A 22,652-nucleotide genomic window follows, 5' to 3' on the forward strand; every position below is an offset into this window, starting at 1 on the left:
TTAAATGCTTGCATTCCAAAACAGGGTAATGACTGGTTTTGGATTATGATTTATGAATCACATTCAGCTACGTAAAACAGAAAAAGATCCATTTTCCTTTATCAAATGCCAAAGGAGAAAGCTGAGGTTTTGGTCACTCTGGAAATTGATTATGTAGTTAATCCATTGAAGAATTATGGAAAAAGAGAATTATTCCTGCACCACATTCAGGTATTAAAGGTTAGTAGTAAACAAGATGCTGTTATACAAATATTTATTTTCTTGAGTAAGTCAGGTGTTTAACAGTGCTATTACAGCACTGGCATATTATATGATTTCTTCTCCCTTCTCTTTATAGAAAACATCCAGATTAAACAAAACATCCCCAAAAGCCCTCAGCTGCATTTTTTAATTATTTGCATTCAGATTGATTATACTATTAAATGTACTGCCTTCTGGAGCAAGTGAAGCTGGGTAAGGCAGGCATAAAACCTAGTGATTGCTGTTTCATACGCTTGGTTTCAAATGTCTCTGAGGTTTAGGAGTAGGACATTTTAAAGAGAAACACTCATTCAACTCCATACTGAAGGCGTAAGACTAATATTTTGAAAACCTCTAATTCAAAGACCTGTTATCTTTGCTTGACCTTATTTCCTGTCATTGGCAAGAAGTGAGTTGCTTCTATTCACTCTAATAGCCATATAGTATAACCCTTGCTGTGAACAACTGCTATTTATGCATCCCTTTGTAGAGTGCTCCAGTCTTGGGAAGTCATACCCTGCCTCAGAAGGGTCATTTACAAACAGCCTCTTGTTTGACCTAAGGGATACATCACATTGCCTTGCCCTGTACTTTTTACCTTGTGTACTGTACTTCCTTCCTCTCATGTTTAACACTGCACAGGTGGTTCTGTGGTTCAAAACCAGGTGTCTGAGTCTAAAGTCATCTGCCGAAATGTTTACCTTCTTATCATTTTTAGCTGGATTTCAGAAGTTATAAATATGCAGTTATTTTTCTTTGAGGAGGAAAAACCAATTTATCATGGCTTCTTTCCATTTTGTAAAGAAGAGATTTGAGATATTTTTGTCATCTGACCAAATGTGAGTCCAAACCACCTATTTATTCCCTTTTCCAAAAAATTATTAGTGATAAGATATTACCTAAAAGTATATAGGAACAAACAAGAAATAGGAGGTTGTATCTGAAGAATTATAAACCTTTTCCACTATTAAAAGAATGGCTAATATAGAAATTACAGAATCTATTTTACAACAGAGTCCAAGCATGAAAACTTTTTGAAGCCTCTCTGCTTTCCATTTCTATTTTTTTCAATAGTATACAGACAGCTTTGTATAGGTAACTGTATCTGAGGTTGTCCATACCAGGAAAAGAGAAAACTCCTCTTTTTCCTTCTCAAATCCATTGTGCTTCACAAAGACCAAGATCTCAAAAAAATGTAAAGTCATAAAATGGTACAGAATCAAAGGCATTAGTGTAAACATGAAGGCATTAGTATATACATCATCTCCATGTAATTAGGAGAATATTAATATCTCTTGAAGTATGTTTTTTATTAGGACAGATCAACTACGCCAGGTCCCTATTACAAAGATGTAATCATTAGATAAATAAAGATGATATTTTGCAGAACTATAGTCACAAAATTTCTTTCATCAGCTCTGAAAGAATTTCATCATTTTGATTCTGAGTAAAGAAACCAACAGACAAAAAAAGCAAGCCAGACAAGCATTTAAAAAGCATTTTCCTGCTTCTGCATTCTATCCCCTCTGTTATGGGAAGAACTATTGCACTGATGTACCACAAAGTTGCATCTGTTAACAACACCATTATCCATATTTGAAATGCATACATTTTGCATTTTTCCTGACAAGTTAAGGATTGTTTCATAAAAAACTGTACAGAACTAACATATGAAACTCAGCTCTACCAGTCAGAATTCATAGTAAATATATCAGACTGAATGAGACAATTCATGATGGTTTGTTTTGAAAAAATAAAGAGAATTTCTTGCCACAGAAAAAGCCTGCAGTGAGCACTCAATGCTATGCTGCTTAAGTGGTTTAAGTTAAGGTAGAGGAGCTAGGAATTTGTGAGGTGTCTGATAATTTTGCTAGGGGTAGGTGCTGAAAGGAGTAATATGTGATCAGAGGTGGTTAGATGGGAAATTACTACTGTAATTTCTCAGTGATCAGTTTTTTGACCATCTCATTTCATAAGACAGCAAAGAGTCATGGGGTTGTAGTGTCCGAAAGAGAATGGCACTCAAGAGTGGGCCAGTAGCAAAAGTGGGATGAAAAGTATTATATTAAGTACATGTTTAACAACTAATAGCAAGAGTTTAAAATGGACTAAGATGAGACTAATAATTCTCCTCAGCTGGAAACAACTGAAGGAAAAGAAAAGATCAGGAGGTATTACCTGATCATGGAACGACTGAGTCGCCAACGTGATATGGCTGTGAAAAGCCAAAAGTGATCCTGGAATATATGAGGCAAGGCATTTCCAGTGGAAATAGGCAAATATTCGTAACACTGGAGAAGGTGTTGGTCCAGCCTCATCTGGAATACTGTTCACATTAGCCCATATTTTAAATTCATCTTTGTTCAAAATTGAATGACTGAAGAGAAACTTGCTGCACTGACAGGACCCTGGAGAAGAGAATGAAAAGGCTCATGTGGTGCAATAGAATGAAGTCTGCTAGAACAGTTCTCTATACTCAAATTGGGAAAAATCTTATTTAATTTTAAAATCAAATTAGTGCAAGAATAAATAGACATAACCTAGCTATAAGCAATTTTTTTCTGGATTTTGAAGAAGGTTTTAACTATTAGAAAAGGGACACTAAAGAAGAGTTTTCCGATAAGAATAGTGGAAGCAAGTAACATACCTGTTTTTAAGACCAAATTTGGTACAGTTTGAGAATGGGTTTTGTGACTAGATACTAATTACCTGCAACAGCAGTGTCAAAGGTGATCTTTTCTAGTCCAGTGCCATGATAACACATATTGCATATGATAAAAATTACCAACTCTGATATAAAATTTACCACATTGTTGCCAAAATAAAGTTATCTGTAAAATAACACCTGCAAGGTATTGACATATTAATATAGTTTCTCTCAAAATTTAAACTTAGAAACAAACTCTTTCTCCCACCTCTTCCTCCCACCACTTAACATCAGCAGATACTAAAGTTTGCAAGAACCACTTCACCAAGCAGTAGTAATGGTAGGAATATATTATACATTACTTCCAAAAGAAAACATGCCTTAGGATGTGGTTAAGTGTAGAAAGATCTTTTTACTGTCAGTGTGAATATTTTATTTTCTAGTTTTTGTGGCACATAATGATATTATGCTAAGAAGTTATTATTCTGTAGTGTATGACTTACTGCCCCATCCTGCTGTTTTAATTCAGATCTATCACGACTCCTTTTCAGACAAGGTGATTCTTTTACTTTAATTGTGCATTTGAGTAAGGAACGCAAAACTGAATCTCCATTTACTACATTGAAATAACGTGAACAAACCGAATAGGGTATGAGAACAAGGAATTTGTATTTTACATTTATTCCATCCATATGACAGATGTTTTCCAGATTTAACCCTCATTTTCAGAATTCTCCTACTACTTGATAAATCACTCAGAAAGGTTCAGGTCTATGACTATCTTTTATTCAATTCCTCTTTCCAGACAGATAATAAAGTGGACAATATTCACATTCAGGCACAGAAAAGGTGATAGCCCACTAGGAAATCGGAGTATTTCTGCAGTAGGTCAATGCTGGGGTTTCTTGCCTCAGTCTTGTCAGTTTTAACTACTGTTGCCAGGACCACAATGGGCAGATACATTCCCCAGTGCACTGGTCTCTACTGTCCTCATAGGAAATAATTGAACTAAATCACGGAGGTAAAAACTCAAGCCTTTGGAACTAGGGTCCCTGGGAGCTTAACTTTCATCCTTTGCAGTATTCTTCTCTCAAAAATCAAGTACACTTATCACTAGAGAGCTTGGATTGCAGTACTGAGATTGCAGGTTGCAATCTCAAAAGCAGTTAGAGTTGCCATCTCACCACCAGGGTAGCCAAATTGACATCAAATTCATCCTCAGCCTAATCAAGCTGTCTTCGAAAGATGTACAACTTTGTAAAAGGTATAGCAAAGCCCCTCACTTTCAGACAAGCACTCCAACTCCTGTGATAGCATCCTGCTTCCTGGCCAGACTAGTGAATACTTATAAGCTTAGTCTGGCACAATTCCAGGTAGAGCTGAGCACTCTGCCATGCTGCTGGAGGCTCTGTGGTTGGGAATGCTTCCCCAGCAAGGGGGAGAAGCATGTCACTCAGCCAGGGTATGACTTAAGTTTTCTAGGTTTTGGATGCCAACCTCCATTAGCAGGCAATTAGATGAAAGGAAGACATCATTGCTATTTTCTCTCTTTCAGGTGACACCCTAAGCATATCTACTAAAAAATTCATGCATCTAGGACTCTTGAGACTCATAGATTATTGAGTACAAAGACGTGGTAGAAAACGCTCTTTTAGACTCATAGTCTGTGCTTCAGATTCACAGATGCTATGAAAAAATTTTAAATAGTAACAAGATAAATAAGGATAGTCTCTTTATAGGGTTGCTAGGGAAGTCCTGCAAGACATTTGGGCAAGATACAGCCTGGCTTTTCAAATTCAAGGGGAGTTTTGCTATCAACTCAAATGAGGTTGTCTTTCAAATTATGCCTTGCTTTTGTAACATTGCATGGTCCCTGTGTTAGACAATGCCATCTTGACATCATATCATTATCAATGAACTTGATTTGAGTATTCTAGCAATTTCTTAAGATATCATCAATTTAGAATAAAATATGTAACAAAGGTAGTTTTGTTTTGTTGCTTTGAAAGAGTTAAGTAGCATTCAGCAAGGTAGGTAAAAATAACACAGCAGCCTACAAATACTGACAAGAGCCCAGTTAGGATTCACTTCTGAATGTCCACCAAAAATTGCAGCCTCTCAGAAATCAACATTTTCTTCTATAGTCTTCTATTTTCTCACGTATATCTTTTAGGTAATTCAGCCAGTACCTGAATATATCAAAGTCTACAGTTCTTAACATTTCTGTTTTCCCAACTTTTTCATATAGACAGTTGGGTCAGGTCCCATGACTTTCAGTTGTAGCACCATAGATACTGTGAACACAGTAGTTGTTACTGCCTTCACCTGAATGTTACCTATTCCTGAAGGATTCAGAAATGAAAAAACTGGTTTCTTGGCAGAACTAGGCAAGCTTTTGATCTCATTATTATCTTCAGATGCTGCTCTTGAGAGCCCTCTAGAAATTAATTTGTTTGCTTTTGAAGGGACATAGTTACCTCTTTAGCTTCAATTTGGTCTGCAAAGGCCTTCTGCATGATGTAGACACTGGGCAAGGACAGGCTAACACGAAGAAGTTGGTCAGGAGAAGGATGCAATACCATCTGTGTTCCTCAGCCTACAATGTGTTTAGATGAATGACCTTGGCTTCTTGTAGAAAATGTCAGCCCAGGGGATAGAAGATACACGCTTTGCAGTACTGGAAAATAACCACCCTCTCTGTGATCAAAAATGTTCCTAAGAGTTTAACATTGTTAAGTTATCAGGATGCTGAGTGGATACCACAGTCATACAGAACACACCTAATATACCTAAAGTGTTCTAAATTAACCAACCTTTCACATACCTGCAGGTGCAGGTAGAACACACCATTTGTGTAATAACAACATGAAATTCTTCTATGGGGTGCTCGGTCACCCATAATTCTGAACATATCAGTCTGCATCACAGTTGGTGTACACAACACAGAATTTCCATCTCGAAAAAATATATGCCACAAATTGCCCATAACATGCTGACTCTTTTCCTTACTGTGCACTTTGAATTGAAAGCAATTATTAATTATTAATAATCTTGCCCAAATACTGTGTATACCACTGGTTGCACAGAAGCTAAGAAACCATTCAGCCTTTTGTCTAGAAAATCTGAACTGCTGATCACTTACTGCTACCATAACACGCTTCTGATCTGGAACTGCCAGCCAAAGTCAGACCCTGTGCCTCCACAGTCAGCAGGCGGAGCAAAACCTCCCACGACAGGGAGTAAAGAAGGGATATATGTGATATATAATACCTTTTACACAGCTCCACTTACAACAGGCTTATAGTTTGTGTAAGCCTAGGTACGTTCCCTTCAATGAATCCCATATATTACTCTTCTCACAATTTAATCGACAGCTGATACTGCTACCATAATTCTATATTCAAAAGGATATTATGTGTAAACACTTTTTTTGTGCGTGTGTGAAGATGTACATAAAAGATGAACAGAAAGAAATGTTTCGTCATCCCCAAAACAATTCAATTACTCCATTTCTTTGCCTAGTGAGATGAAAAATTCCATGAATCCAAGATGGGTGCTAATGTCATTGCTCAATTCATTTTTGGAAGGTTCTCATAGTGATGAGCACAGCAAGGGAACCCTACCTAGAACAAAACATGGTAATGTAGCACAGAAAATAAACAGAGCTCTGGACTCAAGCAGGTAACGTTTACAGAGTTGTCTGGTGCAGGTTTGCCAACAACAGTATTTTGGACACTGGCTTGGTCTGTATACACCAGCACAATAGGCAATCTCTTCTTCCTAGTGCCAGGACATTCTGATTACAGCATTGAAAAGAGAAGGGTTAATGGTCAGGGACATTTGAACAATGTTTAAGACATGTTTTAGTCATATTACTGCAATTTACACCAGTGATAGTAATGCCCACCATCCTGTTACCTATCTTCATAGCTCTTAAGCTTTCAAAGGAGAAAAAATCTTTTGGCGAGGGCAGAGAGAGGTGAAGAGCCATGCTGAAGGTGACAAATAAGGAATCGGCAATCTCGGGAGGGGAACTCAAGCCCCAGCTGAGCAGTCTGGGACTTACTTAGAATATGTGGAAACCTCTTTTTTCTGCGGTAAAGAATGGTGAAAAGGGTGCACACATTTGTCAATAGATAGTGCTGCACTCCTGTCAAAGTGGTGCTATAATTGGCATCCAGCAGCCTCCGCAGAAGGCCACATGGTTAGAAGAAATTGCTAAATTATTTGACTTGTAAACTGGGTTTGAAATGCTAACTGCAGAGTATTTGTCTGAGTGATAAACTCTTTAAGGAGAAACCTTTGATCTCCAGTCAAGTAAAGACCTTTAAAAGTCCTGAAGTCTGGAGTAGTCAGCCCTAAAGACCTTTGTTTGCAGCCATCACTGGAAGAGGGGGAGGGGAAAAGCATTTTGCACAGTGATTGCCCAGAAGTTTGGCTTTGCTTGTAAAGCTGGAAGGTGAAAGGCCGTGCAACTCCCTTCCCTTCCCCCCAGAAAAAAAAAAAAAAAAGGTTGTCCAGCTTTATGGTATAAGGTAGTCCTTAACTTTAAACCAATGAATTTGGCTTAATGAAGAAAGTTGTATTAATCTGAAAAAAAGGTTATACACAGTGAATTTTCTTGTTCATGAAAATACTCTTTCAAGATCAAATTTGAAATGGTCTGTGGTACCCCTTAAATACAGCATGTTGCAAGACAGCACTGAAATGGGAAAGAGTTCAGCCTGAATGCAAGTTCTGGTAGAGACACTTACTCTGTTTATCGCCCAGTTCAGCTCAACAGGGCCAAAGCCTGCACGTGTTCTGCCCGCCATTCTTCAGCATCACTCAGACTAAAAGCAGCAGGGTGTTGGACTGCCACTGCAGTTCCAGGACAGTTGAACCAGATGTGAACTCTCTCCTGCCACTGCACAGGCAACCTCTAGGGGAGGCAGGCAGTGTTACTAACCTTTCCTTCCTCACGAGTTATTCATGGATAATATACTTAATTGCCATCACTCCTTCTGATGGAAGCAAGTAGAGTTAAAAGAAGTCTGGTAAGAAATTGGTAAGGCCCGAGTGTCACTCCTCCTACTTCCTCCTGTGTCCTTTCACCACCACCACCCCCTGGACAAAAGTTCACAACTCACTAGCAGTGTCTGTAAATGGGCAGATCTTTTACTGCTGGCTTTAGCTGCTGCTGAGCTCCCAAATGGGATGGTGTTGCTTGATGGAGTCATCTGTTTACTTAAAACAGGACTGGGATCAAAAGTTCATTTTCATAGACCATTAAAGGACAATGATATGTTAACCACATCAGCCACTGCTGAGTTGGGCTGGATGTGACTGGTAGGTGAATGACACCATATGCCAGCCACCCTGTTTCTTACAAGATTTATTCCAAATGCCTTCCCTACACCAATCAGGGAGTATGGAAACAGCCATCTGCCAGACCAGTCTAGAAGGTGTATCTGTAGGCAATCTCTGACACATTATCTTCCCCTTAGAGGTCACTAGTGATTCATTACAGCATATTTACAGACATACCACCAACCACTTGGATTTGTTTCAATGAATCAGTAACACTCAATTTCTGACCAGAAAAATCTTACTCATCTTCCACTTTTTTCGGTCACAAGGAAAACTCTGAGAGACTTACTGGTTGTGGAGCATTAAATATGAAGGTCAGCACTTGTGATCCAGAGAGATGGTGAGGGAGAAAGAGAAAAAAATAATGAGAAAGGGTGAAAATTTTGAGTAATTTCCAAGTCTTTAGACAGCAGAATTGAAAAAGTGAGCAACAATTCATGCTGCCTCCAACAGGTAGCCCCCTGAAAAGCGGAAAAAATATGGCAGTGAATGATTTTTGGTATAAAAACCTGAGTTATTTAGGCTCTCCAAAGCCCTCTCCATACACAAAGCTTCGGGTCTTTAATGACACCCATCATGAGGCCTTTTCTCAGCTCGAGGGTGTTTCTCCCTCTGTAGTACGGTGTTTCGACTACCTCATCAAATCCACTAGAAAACACCAAGGAATGGTGTAGACCGGTGCCAGACCCTTCTTCAACTGGAGGAAAATCTGAAAACTGAGAACGGAGAAGTGGAAAACCCTTGTGCTCTGGGCAGCACCAGGGACTTCTGCTACAGTGTTTAGAACACACAAGTGTCTGGTGGCACCCATTAACTGCTTTCAGCATAACAATGGCTCTTTCTCATGTCTGCCCATCCTCCCTGTCCCAGTTAAATGAGCTATTTCCCAGACAAATAAAGACTGGAAAGACTGCTTCACTAGGGGTAGGAGACTGGGAAAGGGAATTCAAATGGGAATGATGGAAGCCTCTGGCAGAGGTGGGGAGACAGGGTCATCTTGAGCACTGCTAAGGGATATGAGGAGAAAGGTAGGAAAGCCTGGTACAGGGGAGAGAGGTGCAGGGAGCATGAGGAGACATGAACCACATATACACTCTGTAAGAGGGATCTGCAGGAGAGAAGGGAAGCCACAGTGCAGCAGCAGGTATTAGGGATCAGAGACATGCAGGAGGTCAAAGGAGGATGGGAAATGAGGAAGCTGACAGGGAGATGGCCCTGGTGCAGGCACCAGCTCAGCCTACAGGAGCTGCAAAGTACACAAGTGTTCAGTAAAACCAGCAGCAAAGGGCTAGGCTTCTGCTCTCACCACTTAGTTTTCTTAGCATACCTCTGAAGAAGTTGAGCAGGCGGGAGTACAACTACACTGACCTTGTCTCAAACTGGTGGCCTGATATACTCCTGCCCCTTTTCAGCTGGGGCTGCAAGGACAGAGTGTCTGATCAAGAAGCTGCTTCTGAAATTCTTCTTCCTCCAGCCTTCAAGAAAAGCAAGCAAACAAGGAGCAGTAGCCAGGTGGGACACACATTGTGCTTTAAAGGTGATGAAAGGTCAAGGTTCAAATCCACAGATGCAGCTGTGTTTCTTTACCTAATGTCGGTAATGTGAAGATAAAAAACATTTTTCATATTTCCACCTGACTTTATATAGCTAGATGTATAACTATATACATTTGCCTGCATATAGCATGAGCAAATATTTCTATGTGTAACCCAACTACTTCATGTTGCCAGATAAAACAGTCAGTTTTAAGGAATTCAAGAATACAAGATTGGTTTATAACATCTCAATTGTAATTTTGCTGCTTCTGTTGAAAACAACTGTTCCAAAACCCCAGCCAGCCACAGTGATACAGCAGAGCCCAGAAGAAGGGGTTTGAGAGCATGAAGTTCAGTATATAAAGAAAAAAACAGCAAGATACAGACTTAATTTTTTAAAAGACATTGGGCCAAATCTTCCTCTACAGCAATGTTAATTATAAGAAGCAATTATCAAAATAATTCAAAGAAAACCACTTTGAGTCTGCAGCACTGTCCCAATTCAGAGAGAGCAGAGAGCCTTGTGCAAGGCTGTGAAAGCACATTTGGGAACATTTTATTGTAGACCTCCTCAAACATAATTCTCTGCTGAAAGGATGAAGCCAATCAGCCCTGAAATCAGAACGTTACTGACAAGCGCTGACTCAGCCTTGCCCAGATATCTCCTTCCCAATGTAGCCACTCCTTAACTCCCTATTACACACGTTCTGATGCCTCTGTATACAGGACAAGCTTGCTGGTACATGCAGCCCTTCTCACCCTTTCCACAGGCTGAAGAAGCAAGGAAGTCAGCTGAGGGCATACTCCGAGGAGGAATGCTCACAGGAGCTCTTGCAGCACAGTCTCCCCCTCTTCCAAGTGTACTTTCTTCAATATACCCCTTGTTAATGTTGCTGTGACTTTTTCCCCCCTCATGTAGTAATAGTGGTGCTGAATTTTGATGAGACAAAACCACATGTAGCCCATGGCATGTATTTATTTATTTAGAAGCAAATGCAATATTTTGGTAAATATTTTGGAGTTACAAAGAGGAATGCTAGGTCAGCTGCTTCTCTCAATCCATAGTGAGTTCTTATATTTTTACGTGGTCAATTAAAGGAAATACCTGCCTTGAATCCACAACTGTATTTTTCCTTTTAGATATTCCAGACACTTTTGATCTTACATTAAAGTTAGTGTTAGCTCTTTATATAATTCATACAGTAGCCAAAGGCACCAAAAAAAAGTTAATTTCTTAACTGTAGCTTTCCTCTTTTTATGTTTGCAATTTCAATTAACTGTTTTAAATAACTGACAACATGGAATATAAAACATTCCTGCAACAATGTAGGTCTAACAGCAATTACGTTGATTTACTCTGGACCATGTTAAGTTCAGGGAGTAGGATAAAGAGACAAGAGTTTAAAACTTCTTTCACACTGATGTAATAAATTCAGTACATTGCTTTAAAGTTAGGGCAAAATAGCTGGTAACTGAAAGTCAAAAAAACCCCTTGTTTTGTTTTCCACTGTGATAGAAAACAATAGATTATGGGAAAGTTCTTCAGAAGGTGATCAGAGGAAAAGTTCACCAGCATCTATCATGGACTGTGTCTCTGTGGCCTGCTGGGATAGGAGGGAGGGACATAAAGGTGTCAGCAGTTGAACTGATACGGTAAATCACAGTAGGGCTAGTAAAGCGCAATGGCAGCCTAGTGTAAATGCCTTCAGACTTCTATTTCTTCTCTGAGGTTGTACTCGGGACACGTCCCCTCTTTGTGACCTTATCTCTGGGGCAGTGGGTTGTTCACTGGTCTCCTCTCTTTAGTTTACGAGGACTAATCCATTTGCAGGTTAATGAAAGGTGAAAAGGACAATCACCAAGAAGCCACCAAAATAAACAAGTAGTACCATTGACTGCTTAAGGATTCTTGGTTTTCCGCAGTAGCATGCTCCTCTCTTCTCCTTTCTCTCCTCCCAAATACTTTGATAATAAGTAAATCTGCAAACTGTTGATTAAAAAAAAGTACTGACTATGCAAAAGATGAGAACAATAAGACAATTCCATAAAAAGTGAATGATTCCACTTTGCAGGCATGTAACTCATCTCTGGAAAATGTACTTTTTTGTGCACATCCCTGTGGTTGAAATTTTCAACTTTTTTCTAGAAATGCTGGCTGACAATTAGTGCATTTCAGTGACCAACATGCTCTTAGTCCCAGTTAGAGGAAAGGTCCCCTCAGAAATGTCACAAATCTGAGATATTTCATTTATTTCATATAATGAGCAAAAAGGTCACGACATGCCATTACTTCAAGCAAGATTAATGAACTTTTCTCTTTAACGACTAGATTTATAATGCACCTACTATCTTGCTGCAGTGCTGTAGGCAGCATCATTAACATCAATAATATATATGTAATATAATGATACCAAGAGCTAGAGAGCGTGGGACAAGAAGGATGACACCAGGGTGAAAATCACCTGTGTGTTAGGCAGCCAGGGCTGTAGTGTGGTGCTGGAGCGGTGGGGGTGTTTGTCCCTCTGCTGGTTCCCCTTTGTTCCCACCCTATCTCCTTCCATTCTTGTCAAAGTTAAGGACAATCCACAAAAGAGGAGGCTATTGCCAGGTCAGGGAGCAGTTTCCGATTACTTCGTGGTCCTGAGGCTTCCAAGGGAAGCTTTGAAGAGAAGCAGGGTGTTTGATGAGTAGGTGTATGACGAAGACTTTGAAGTAAGAGGGAAAAAACCCCACTGTATTCATGCAGGCTGGCACTACTATAGCTAGCAGGGTAATATCCAGTCCCTTCCTTGCTTTCCCATAGGATACAACTAGGCAGTTAATTCAAAAGGGCTCAGATATAAAATAAAGGCTGTTAGGTAAAGCACACCACAGGCCCTTGCTTCTTTTAGTCAATTAAGGCAGCAAGTCAAGAAAACCAAGACCTACCATCATTCCACTGAAAATTCAGATTCAATCCTGAAAAAATGTTTGTTCTGCTGACATTTCACACAGAAAAGCAGTGTATTTCTGACATACAGATACATTAAATTAATGCTGATCCAATACATCCACAGCAGAAAAATATCCCCAAACTAAGTTGTTGCTCTTCCCTCAAAACAGCGATTCCTTGAGGAACCTTGTTCATTTAAAGCAGCATTAACAAAGATTACTTAACACAGGTAGGTGTGTGCCTATGTGCAACTCCTCCTTAAACTATCTGAGCTGTACCTAGACCACTGCTCAGGACCCACATCTCCATATTGACACCGATCTTATCAGCTTCCAACCACCTCAGAAAGTTACTGACCTGCCTCCTACTCTGAAAGAGTGCTAATGGGACTGACTGCATTTTGGTTACTTTTATCTCTAGAGAGATCCTGTAAGGGGCCCTCATCTCTGGAATTTATTTCCCCCTTTGCTTGAAAACAGCCTTCAACAATCTTTGACCTTCTGTGTAAGCTTTGAGGCCCAAATCCAAGGATTTGCTGTGGGAGAGGCATGAGAAAGGTTGGCATTTGTTGGTGTGGTAGGAAAGCATGTTTTCTATAGCTGATTTAGTCCTGGGTTTATAATTTTCTCATGTTGTGGCATTTCTTTTGTAGAGTAGTGTAAACTTAACCTATGGAGTCTTAGGCTTTCCTAAATGTTCATAAATTGGGGAAAAGAAATGTATTGAAATCTACCAGCACATGAATGATTGTGTATTTGTGAACAAAATGACCTGGCAAACAAGTACATCATAAGTCACATTTACTAAAATGATCCTTCCAGCCTTGCAAATCACTCAAGTTCTGCGTGTGTCTCTGGGGCACTAACAGCATGCACAAGTGAAACTGCACTGTTGGAACCGCTGATAAAGAGACAAATATCACTTCAGTTGACTGAGAATACTTAATATGTTGCCCTGCCTGTATTGCAACTGAGAGGCAAGCAACACTATTATGTCCTACTGTCAAAGTTCTCCTGTCTGTTACCTTTTAAATATTTAAATCTCAGATTCTTTAAAAGCTGTTTCCGCTGCTTTTACTCTTTGGATGTAAACAGATTTGTTAAATATTTTATTTTTAACCCACCCATGAAGATACATTAATTTACATAACTTAATGAAGGCTGCATTATTCATTGAACTTCTCATATAACATTTTTCGTAAGACATTATTAAACAAGTGAAGCAAGCCAGTCTAGTAATGAGTCTTCTCTAAACTTGCTGCCAGTTACATTTCCTTTCTCCTAATCTATCACTCTAATGGTTACGACTAATAAACTTTTTGAATTTTTGCTGTTAATCTGTATATGTTTTGCATTGCATGCTGGATGTATAAGTTGACAGAGAATTTACAATACAAACCACCTGGCAAACAAAACTATCTGGATTAACAAATGCTGTTCAAACCCACCCCACTCTTTTTTGTTATAATAGAGAGGACAGCTACATGTAACATAATACCTTTAAGCCATAAATAAATTCACTAATTTGGGGCTGAAAATTATGAGCAGTATGTCCCAAACACAAGATTTGTATCTGCCTTCTACAGTTTCTAAAACTTTGCCAGAAGTCAATAGAATGAAGTTTGGTTCATGCAGATGTTCAGCATGGCCCTGTAAAAGATCCTATAGTCTTGCATAGGATCCTGTTAGACTGTTCTAGGAAGGACAGTATGTAATAATTTCAAGGTAAAGAAATTCAGCAATGGGTTGCTTACATTTGGGCTACTTAATCTTTGTTTGGGACTATGACAAAAGTAGTTGGATTTTCAGGGAGCCTAAGCAGTGCAGCTCCCTTTGAGACAGCAAATTTTCAGAATTTATACCTCATAAAAATCAATTCCAATACTTAAAAAACAGAGACATAGATCCAGGGTTCTAATTTTATGCATATTGGTTTTTAAAAGACTGGGGCATACTCTTTAATCAGCACCCACCCTGAAAACCTCTGTAGATGTGTAGAGTTAACAAAACACAGAAGTGTTCTGTTCTCAAAGATGACTAGATGCAGATTTATAAAAAATTTTTAAAAACTTCCTATAGGACTTAGGAAATACCACTTGAAAGTCAAGGATGAAGTATTTTACATATTATTAAGTGTTTTTCTTGGTACCTCTCCAAAGGTTATTCTAAATCACTGAACAGAATAAAATGAGAGAACATATGATAGATTGAAACGGGGTAGAAAAAAGGAAAACTTACCTCTCAGCCTCTCATCTTGCAAGGTCCAGGAAAAAACTCCTGTAATAAAGGCTAAAAAATAAAATAAAGTGTAAGAAAAATAAGTTTTAAAAACCCTAGGCATATAAGGTTTTAAATTATATTTTCCCTTGAATAAGTTCTTCTATGAACCAAAAATTAAAAAAAAAAATCTTTCCCAACTCAACTACTGAAAGCAGCACACAAGTAACATGTCCTCGTTTTATGTGGACAAAATAAATAAATATGACCAAATTATTTTTAATCATTTCCAATGAATCTTCAGCTTTTTTTTCCCTTACTCATATAACTCTTACCAAAATTCACAGTTATCTATTCGGATATTATCTGGAAATACTGTTGTCTCTTTCAATAAGGTATTGATTTATCAAGTAACATTCCTCAATGTCAACTTACACCCATGTCATTCTTTAATGTCCTTTTTGTTCAAAAATATATATAACTGTTTGTTGTTAAGAACCACACATTTAGCATAGAGTAGATATCAGAAACTCTAAGAGCTAGAGATGCTGCTGGCTGGCAGCAGCTGTTATTCAGGTGGGTTTAGAAGTGTGGATTCTAGTAATTCACCTTACCCTAGGGAAGAAGCAGCATGCTACATAGAAATGATGACCTTTTACTCCAAGACCAAAGCACAGTACTTTCTAAACTGTGTGTGATTTTTCAAAGAGACCTGGTCAAATACTTTTCTTTTAAAAGGCAGGTTAACCAAGAGAAGGAATATGATACAGTCCAAAAAGGCTAGGCTACAAGTGCTCCTCACCAAATCTGTCCCTTTTCTTTGTATCACCTTGTGAGCCCTGGAGCATCAGTCACTAACAGTAACACCTCGTAACACCTGTGAAACCAAAGCGAGAGCGTGGCTGTAGGAGTTACCTGTCAGCAGCAGGGCAGGCTGAAGTGGCTGCTTCTTCTTCCTGCCTCCTCTGTATTGGTGCGGCAGCCCAGCACAAACAATGCCCATGCGGGGAGCTGGAATGAGGAGTTGGTCTGCCTGAAAAACAGTTAGGTTTTTTGGTAGATAATTTTTCAACAAGATCACTTCCTGGACCCAGCATAACAAGAGGGGTAGGGGCTGGGAGTGCAGCAGCCCCTGAGCAGTAGCCACGGTCTCGGCATGTGCCCACCGCAGCCTCTGCTGAGCAGGCAAAGCTACGCTGTCATACCACAGCTCACCTGAAACTGGTCTGCAGCCAGCATCTAAGCTGTCAAAATACAGCTGCAAGAGGAGATTAGCAGGGATTGTAAAACCTGCTCAAGAAGTTGGGCAAACATTTTAGCAATTAACCCACACAGAGCTCCGTTTTACTGTAACTACACTGCTCCCATTTCTTGAGATAGCTGTTTAAAACTAGCTCCAGGATGCCTAAATTGCACAGCAGTGACAGACCGCTTAACTACAGAAATAAATTATTACAGGGGCAGTACCTAACATAGGCTATGTTGTCATGATTTACAACAGCTTAGGATGTGCTCCCAGATGTCCAGACAAAATCAAATGAAGTATATGATTTTTTTCTTCTTTGAACACAAAAGCCACACAAACTTGACTCAAAACCAAAAATGAAATTTGCACATATGACCTTGGACTTACACTGTGAAAGTGTTTGTATTCTCCAGACAGCACTTAGATTCCTATTCATTATAAAAATAAAATATAAACTAAAATAGTAGGAAGCCATGTAAAAAGTTCCTACTTATAAAAGACTTCCATTAAAACCAAACATAACATTTAAAGAATATCAGCATCTATCTGGATTTGCAGAACGTTGTAATGTTATGGAAGAAAATGTTAGGAAAGGATACCAAGACAAGAGTCTTGCTGTTCTCCAGACTTCAGATCACCTCTGAATCAGGACCAAGGTTTGTAATTTTCTGCTACTATATATGTTATAAAAGGGTCTTAAACTGAGGTCATTCATCAAGTCCCTGAGAACATAATGGTACAAGAGGTTTGCATGGGAAAAAAATATTTAAGATTTTAAACATTGCCAAGAAGACAAAGGTACAATCTAAATAGAATATATCTTGTATTTTAAAATTACAAAAAAGTGAATATGAAAATTTCTTGATAGTTAAACTCATATGTAGCTTGTATCTAAGGCCATAAGTTAGAAGCTTATGTATTTAAAATGGTAGCTGGAAACACATCAAATGTGTAATAGAAACACTCCTTAAAAAGAAATCCCAAATCTCATAGATGCTATTAAGCACCTGCAGCTATTTTGAGCAACTTAACTAAATACTTAATTTTGATCTTGGGAGAACGTAATGAAAAAGTGACTGTTTTCCAGAAGCAAACAGAAAATTAAATTAGTCTATGTGGTGCTATAAGTGTTCATGACACTGAATTACATTGGTTTACTTTGTAGATGTTTATAAAGCCAGCCTATGTTGTTTGACTTTTGAAGGAAGACTAATAGGTGTAGTAAGCGGGGGTGGGCACAAACCCCCTTATGGTTAAGCCAAAATAGGGGTCATGCCTAGGGCATTTTATCTGCCCTGCTTACACACCCCTGGGGAATTGCATCTCAACAGTCGATTCTCTGTTAATCAATTCACATTAGTGCCTGCCTTTTAGTTTTCACTTTGCTGAATTCCAGGAAAGAAGTTCTTAAATCAAATGCATGCTCTCTCTCTGACCTAGCCAGAGCTGTTGCATTTCAAGAAGAAATCAGCAGATTTTGTTTGCTCTACCAGCTGATAAGAGACACCTTCGTAAGTAAAGATTCATAGCCAGCAGACTCAACACAGAACAAGATCCAGTGGTCTGTTTGCACAGGTCAGCAATAATATGGGAAGAGAGGACATTTATGGAATTTTTTTTCCTCAACCTATTTTCTCTAGTTACAAAGACTCATGTAACACATTATTCTTCTGCTTTCCTTTACTCTCTTATTTACTGTGACTCAAAATGACGTGCTTGATAAGGAGACCTGTAGCACTTGTCATCACTTCTTTTCAATAAGCATGTGTTTTTGCATTGCTCTTGCACTTACAGGCTAAAACTTAGAATAATTCACAAGCAAGAACCACAGGTGAAGAGGGGAGGCAGGGAAGAGTTATGAGCACAGAAATAGCAAGTACGTCATTCACAAAAGCAGATCTGACTTTACATCCAAACTCTTGAGCCCCATTCATTAAGCTACTCTCTAGCAGACACACAGATCTTCATACAGAGGATCATCAAAAATAAACTTTATTATCAAACTTAAAATTCACACATTAAACATAAGATCTAGACACAAATAATACTGAAAACATTCTCAAACAATAATCATTTCAGGTAACTTGCATGAGTAGTTAGTTACCATTTTTTGAATGCTTTTAGAATATTTCTTATTACATATGCCATCCTGAAATGTCTTCAAATGCTTAGCTGGCCAGCTTTCAATGAGATTTTTAAATAGGGGAAAACTTATTTCTATAGAAATAACATTGTCTAATTATGAATCAGAGACCCATAATTGTAGTGCTTGGGGAAAAAAAAAATATCATAGCGTTTCAAAATATTTAGAAGACATAAATAACTATTGTACATTTACAAGTTTAAATATTTAAAGGTCTTTGTTACTATAAAAAGTTACTATGTACATATTAGATGCTATATAGAAATCCAGTCAGAGGCAAGTGTTGAGCTCTCAGATTTGGCCACTGAAACCTATGAATTTGGTAGGCAGATTGTCCACAGGGTACACTATGGGGCCCGTTTTCATTGTAGGAGGTCCATTCAGCAGCTGCCAGTCACAGCTCCGAGCCAACTCCACTGTAAATATTTTTAGAAGGACTTTTGCAAACTCTTTGCCCACGCAGCTCCTCAAGCCCCCACCAAAAGGAATGAAACTGAACCTAGAGGAATCCTCTGGAGATGGAGACATGAAGCGATCCGGGTTAAATTCTTCCTTGTTGGTAAAGAGATCTGCCACATCGTGGGTATCACAGATACTGTAAATAACATTCCAACCTTTAGGGATCTGGTAACCCTACGAAAAGAAGAGAAAGAAGTCGTGAAGCACCTTGTTGTGTTAGTAGGACACATAGGTTCGCCCCACCTCCCCCTCCTGGCTTCCTGCAGGCCACTCTAAGGCAGACAGGCTATGCGAAAGCACTAGTACTTTGCAGCTGCTCTGAGGAGTTGTACCCAAGCCTTGCTTACATTTAGCTCAAGGGTCTTGAGTGCAATTCGAAATCCTCCAGGAACAGGCGGGCTCAGCCTGAGGGTCTCTTTGATGACACAGCCCGTGTACTTCAGCTGCTCCAAGACCTCCATGTCCAGCTGCTTCTCTTGGTTGGAACAGCACAGTAACCCCTAGAAAGGAAGATGCTGCCATGACATTTCACGGAGCGGGCAGCCAGCACTCCTGGACTGCAAAGGAGCTGCCCCCCTCAGTGAGTTGTATTATCCTGCCACCCCTAAAAGTAGGGTACCACCTGGGTTAAAGGGAGCCCTGTCTGGGACACCTGTCCCGGAGGTACTTCCCACTGCCCCCTCCTTGAAATGGTTCTGGGGAAGATACACACCTTCACCTGCAGTTCTTTCCTCACTTTCTGCAGGACTTCGTGGTGGAGCCCTAGGAAGGCAATCAGTGATGTGGCAGCACTAGCAGTGGTTTCATGTCCCCCAAACAGCAGCTCTGTGGCAGACTCCTTCAGCTCCTTACACAAAGGAAAGAAGAGGGTTAAACCAGACACTAAACCAGTATCTCCACCAAGACCATTCTTCCACTGCAATGCTGTGCATTGCTGCCAGAACAGAGCAGACACCCAGGGGCCAGGATGGAGGTGCTTATGCTCCCCATCCAACAGCCTGGTTGCAACCTCTGTGCCCCAGTGCTCAACACAAGCTGGTTTATTTCATGGGGAAAGGGAATACCTCCTGCTCCTTCCTTTTTATCCAAAAGATAAGTGTGATGCTGACAAGGGGGCTGGAGGAAGGGGATGGATCTGGCCCTGGGGAACCTTACCTGCATGTTTAGCTGCTCCCCATTGCCCTGCGTGTATTCCATCAGCAGCTGCAGCGCATCCTTATAGCCGCCCTCGGGCTCCTTACGGGCCATCTTGGCACGGATGTTCTCCTCGATCTTGGCGTGGATGATGTTGCGTGCCCGCAAGCCCTGACCAAGCAGCAGGGAGAGCAGTGTGGAACTTGGGCTGTACTGCCATCCCTCCCACCCGTTCCCCGCTGCCCCGGCTGCAGAGGTACCTCTCTCCTCCTAGCCCACCGTGAGCCTTACCCGGTAGAGCCCACTGAACGGCACGTCGATGGGGAGGGAGAATAGATTGCGGATCATCTCCTCGAAGGCCTCCACAAGCTGCTGCTCGCCGTCGGGGCTGGCCTGGCGGGGCTGGAAGCCCAGCAGGATCCTCATGGCAATACGAAACATGAGGCGCTTCACCTCGGGGTACACCAGCAGGCAGGGCCCGGCGGCGCCCAGCCACCGCGCCAGGCAGGCGCTCACCTCCTCCTGGATGACGGGCACGTAGTGCTGCAGGGCGTCCCGGGAGAAGGCTCGCATGATCACCTGCCCGAGGGGACGAGGAGGAACGGGACAGAGGCTCAGCCGCCGCGTCCGGGGCGACCGCGCCCGCTCCCCGCCCGCTGTCGGGCCGTACCTTTTTGCGGTGCTTGTGCTGCCCGTTGTGGAGGTTGGAGAGGCAGCCCGAGCCCAGGATGGTGCGCACCGAGGCGGGCCACTGCACAGAGACGAGCCGGTGCTCGCCCAGCAGGATGTGCCGCACGTTCTCGGCGCCCATCACCCGCACCGTGGGCCGCCCGAAGAGGTGAGTCTTGTAGATGAACCCGTATTTCCTGCGCTTCATCTGTAGGAATTTCCGCCTCTGGACAGGGGAGGAGAGGGGAGAATGATAAAATAAATTTTAAAAGGGAGGAGAGGAAGAGACAGGGAGAGCAGCTCTTTCCCACCTGGGCGCGGGAGCCTGGCAAAGTTGTTGCTCATCTCCCTCCCCTGCAGCCAGAGCAGCAGCCGGGGAGCCCCTCCGCTCCCCGCGACATCGCCTCGCCTTACCTGCAGCACCAGCTGCAGCGTCTCCCCGAAGAAGGGGAGCCCCATGGTGCCCGGGGGCAGTGGGAGCGGGCAGCTGGGGTCGCGGCTGCTCACGCAGTACAAGTCCCAGAGCTTGACGGCGGCTAGAAACAGTAGCAGGGGCAGCAGGAAGGTGCACAGGGCGCTGGCGACCAGGACAGAGAAGCCCATGACTGGGGAGCGAGTCCCGCCTGGTCCCCTGGGAGCTCCGAGTGCGCGGGCCGGGCTCGCCGCGGGCCGCCTTTTATACCCTTCCCAGGTTGCTGCCCACCCTACCTTGGTCCGATAAATTAGTTCACCCAAAGTTCATCTTTAATTGCGGATTGCGGCCTGGCTCCTCCCCCCGAAATCTTTAACTATTTGCTTTGCGTAGTGCATCCTGCCCGCCGCAGATCGCTGCCAGGGAAGGAAAGGTGCCGCCGGGAGCGACGGCAGAGCCTTTGGGCTCGCTGCCCCTGCACCGCGCTCGGCGAGTAGGCTGCGGGACGCTGCTGACAACTGGTGGCGGCCACCTCCTCCTCCTGCTCCTCGGATTTATCGCCGATGCTCGTCACAGACCAGCAGCTGCGCCGAGAAATGTCCCGCGCCAGCACCCGGAGGCTCGGCTGCCCGCAGACACCTACCCCCGGCGCGCTGCCCGGCCGGTGCCGATGCGCTCTGCGAGCTGCGGAGCTCCTTCGCTCGCTCGCCGCTGTCGCCGGCCCGGAACGGCGAGGTAGCGGCCGGAGCCGGGAGGAGCCGGACCGAGGGGTCCCCGGTGCTGGGGCAGCCGGGCGGCACCCCGGGCAGAGCCGCAGCAGTGCCGCCGCATCGGCGGAGGAGCCTCCGCTGTCCCCTGGTTCACCTCGAAAGGCCCGGCTTGTATTTCTGCCGGCCGCGGAGGAAGGAGCCGCCGGCTACAGTCCGTCTCAGCCTCTCGATGCAGGTTCAAGCGCGGGTCACCGAGGGAAAGGGAGGTGAGGGCGGAAAGGAAACACCAAACCCGCCGTGCCCAGCTCCTCTCCCCGGGATCCACTGCTCACCCTCGCCTGAGGCTGCCTGGCATCCCGTCGGGGCTGCCGCGGTCGGAAAGAGGCGCTCAGCACCGGCGGGCCCTCCGCCTGCAGGCGCGCCGCAGAGGGGCTCGCTCCCGGTGCCCGCGGGCAGGCACCGGGAGCTGCGGCCCCGAGCGGGAGGAGCGCGGCGGTACCGGGGCGCCCGGCGGGGCTGGGCGGGCTGTGCCGGCTGGGGCTGAGGTGGCCGCCGTGTCCCGGCGCAGAAGCCGCTGGGGAAGGGGTGCTAGTCACGGAGCGCGGCTGCGGGGCCGCGGAGCTCTCCGCCGGGCACGGCTGCTGCCAATAAACTACCGCGCTCGCTTTTTTCTTTTTCTTTTTTTTTTTTTTACAGTTTTTACCTCTTCCCTCTCTGATACTTTTGCTTTATTGCTCCCAGACAAGCCCAATAAACGCTGGAAGTTTTGTGTGTGTGCCTGTGTATGGGAGAGGGAGATGTCACTTTTAATTATTATTTTTCTAGCAATGAACGCATCACACGGGACCCTCCCTCCTCTTACGATGCCTTGCGGGAGCGGGGCTGCCCGCCTCCGTACCCTGTTACCCAAGAGGGACACCCCCGGAGGATAGTTTCCCCGGCCCCGGGGGCAGCAGCCCC

General features: G+C 42.8%; 2 protein-coding genes across 4 annotated transcripts; one reads left to right on the forward strand and one right to left on the reverse strand.

Moving 5' to 3' along the window:
- Positions 1-18,141: 18,141 nt before the first annotated feature.
- LOC113949439 (cytochrome P450 26A1) lies at positions 18,142-22,540 on the reverse strand. 3 transcript variants are annotated; one of them, XM_027648029.1, is made up of 7 exons: positions 22,396-22,540; positions 20,572-20,796; positions 20,193-20,480; positions 19,923-20,072; positions 19,480-19,614; positions 19,115-19,267; positions 18,142-18,941 (listed from the first exon to the last, which is right to left on the reverse strand). In XM_027648029.1, the coding sequence occupies exons 2-7, from the start codon at positions 20,776-20,778 to the stop codon at positions 18,600-18,602; spliced, it is 1,275 nt and encodes a 424-aa protein (XP_027503830.1). In that variant the 5' UTR covers positions 20,779-20,796; positions 22,396-22,540; the 3' UTR covers positions 18,142-18,599. The 3 variants fall into 3 exon arrangements, with proteins under 3 accessions (XP_027503830.1, XP_027503829.1, XP_027503828.1); XM_027648028.1 differs by lacking the exon at positions 22,396-22,540 and adding an exon at positions 20,985-21,409 and having other exon boundaries at positions 19,480-19,611; XM_027648027.1 differs by lacking the exon at positions 22,396-22,540 and adding an exon at positions 20,985-21,407.
- On the forward strand, positions 21,172-22,236 carry LOC113949569 (translation initiation factor IF-2-like). The gene is made up of 2 exons (XM_027648340.1): positions 21,172-21,261; positions 21,376-22,236. The coding sequence occupies exons 1-2, from the start codon at positions 21,172-21,174 to the stop codon at positions 22,234-22,236; spliced, it is 951 nt and encodes a 316-aa protein (XP_027504141.1).
- Positions 22,541-22,652: the final 112 nt, after the last annotated feature.

The sequence above is a fragment of the Corapipo altera genome, unplaced genomic scaffold, assembly GCF_003945725.1.
Source record: "Corapipo altera isolate COAL_440 unplaced genomic scaffold, ASM394572v1 56, whole genome shotgun sequence".
Taxonomy (NCBI): Eukaryota; Metazoa; Chordata; class Aves; order Passeriformes; family Pipridae; genus Corapipo; species Corapipo altera.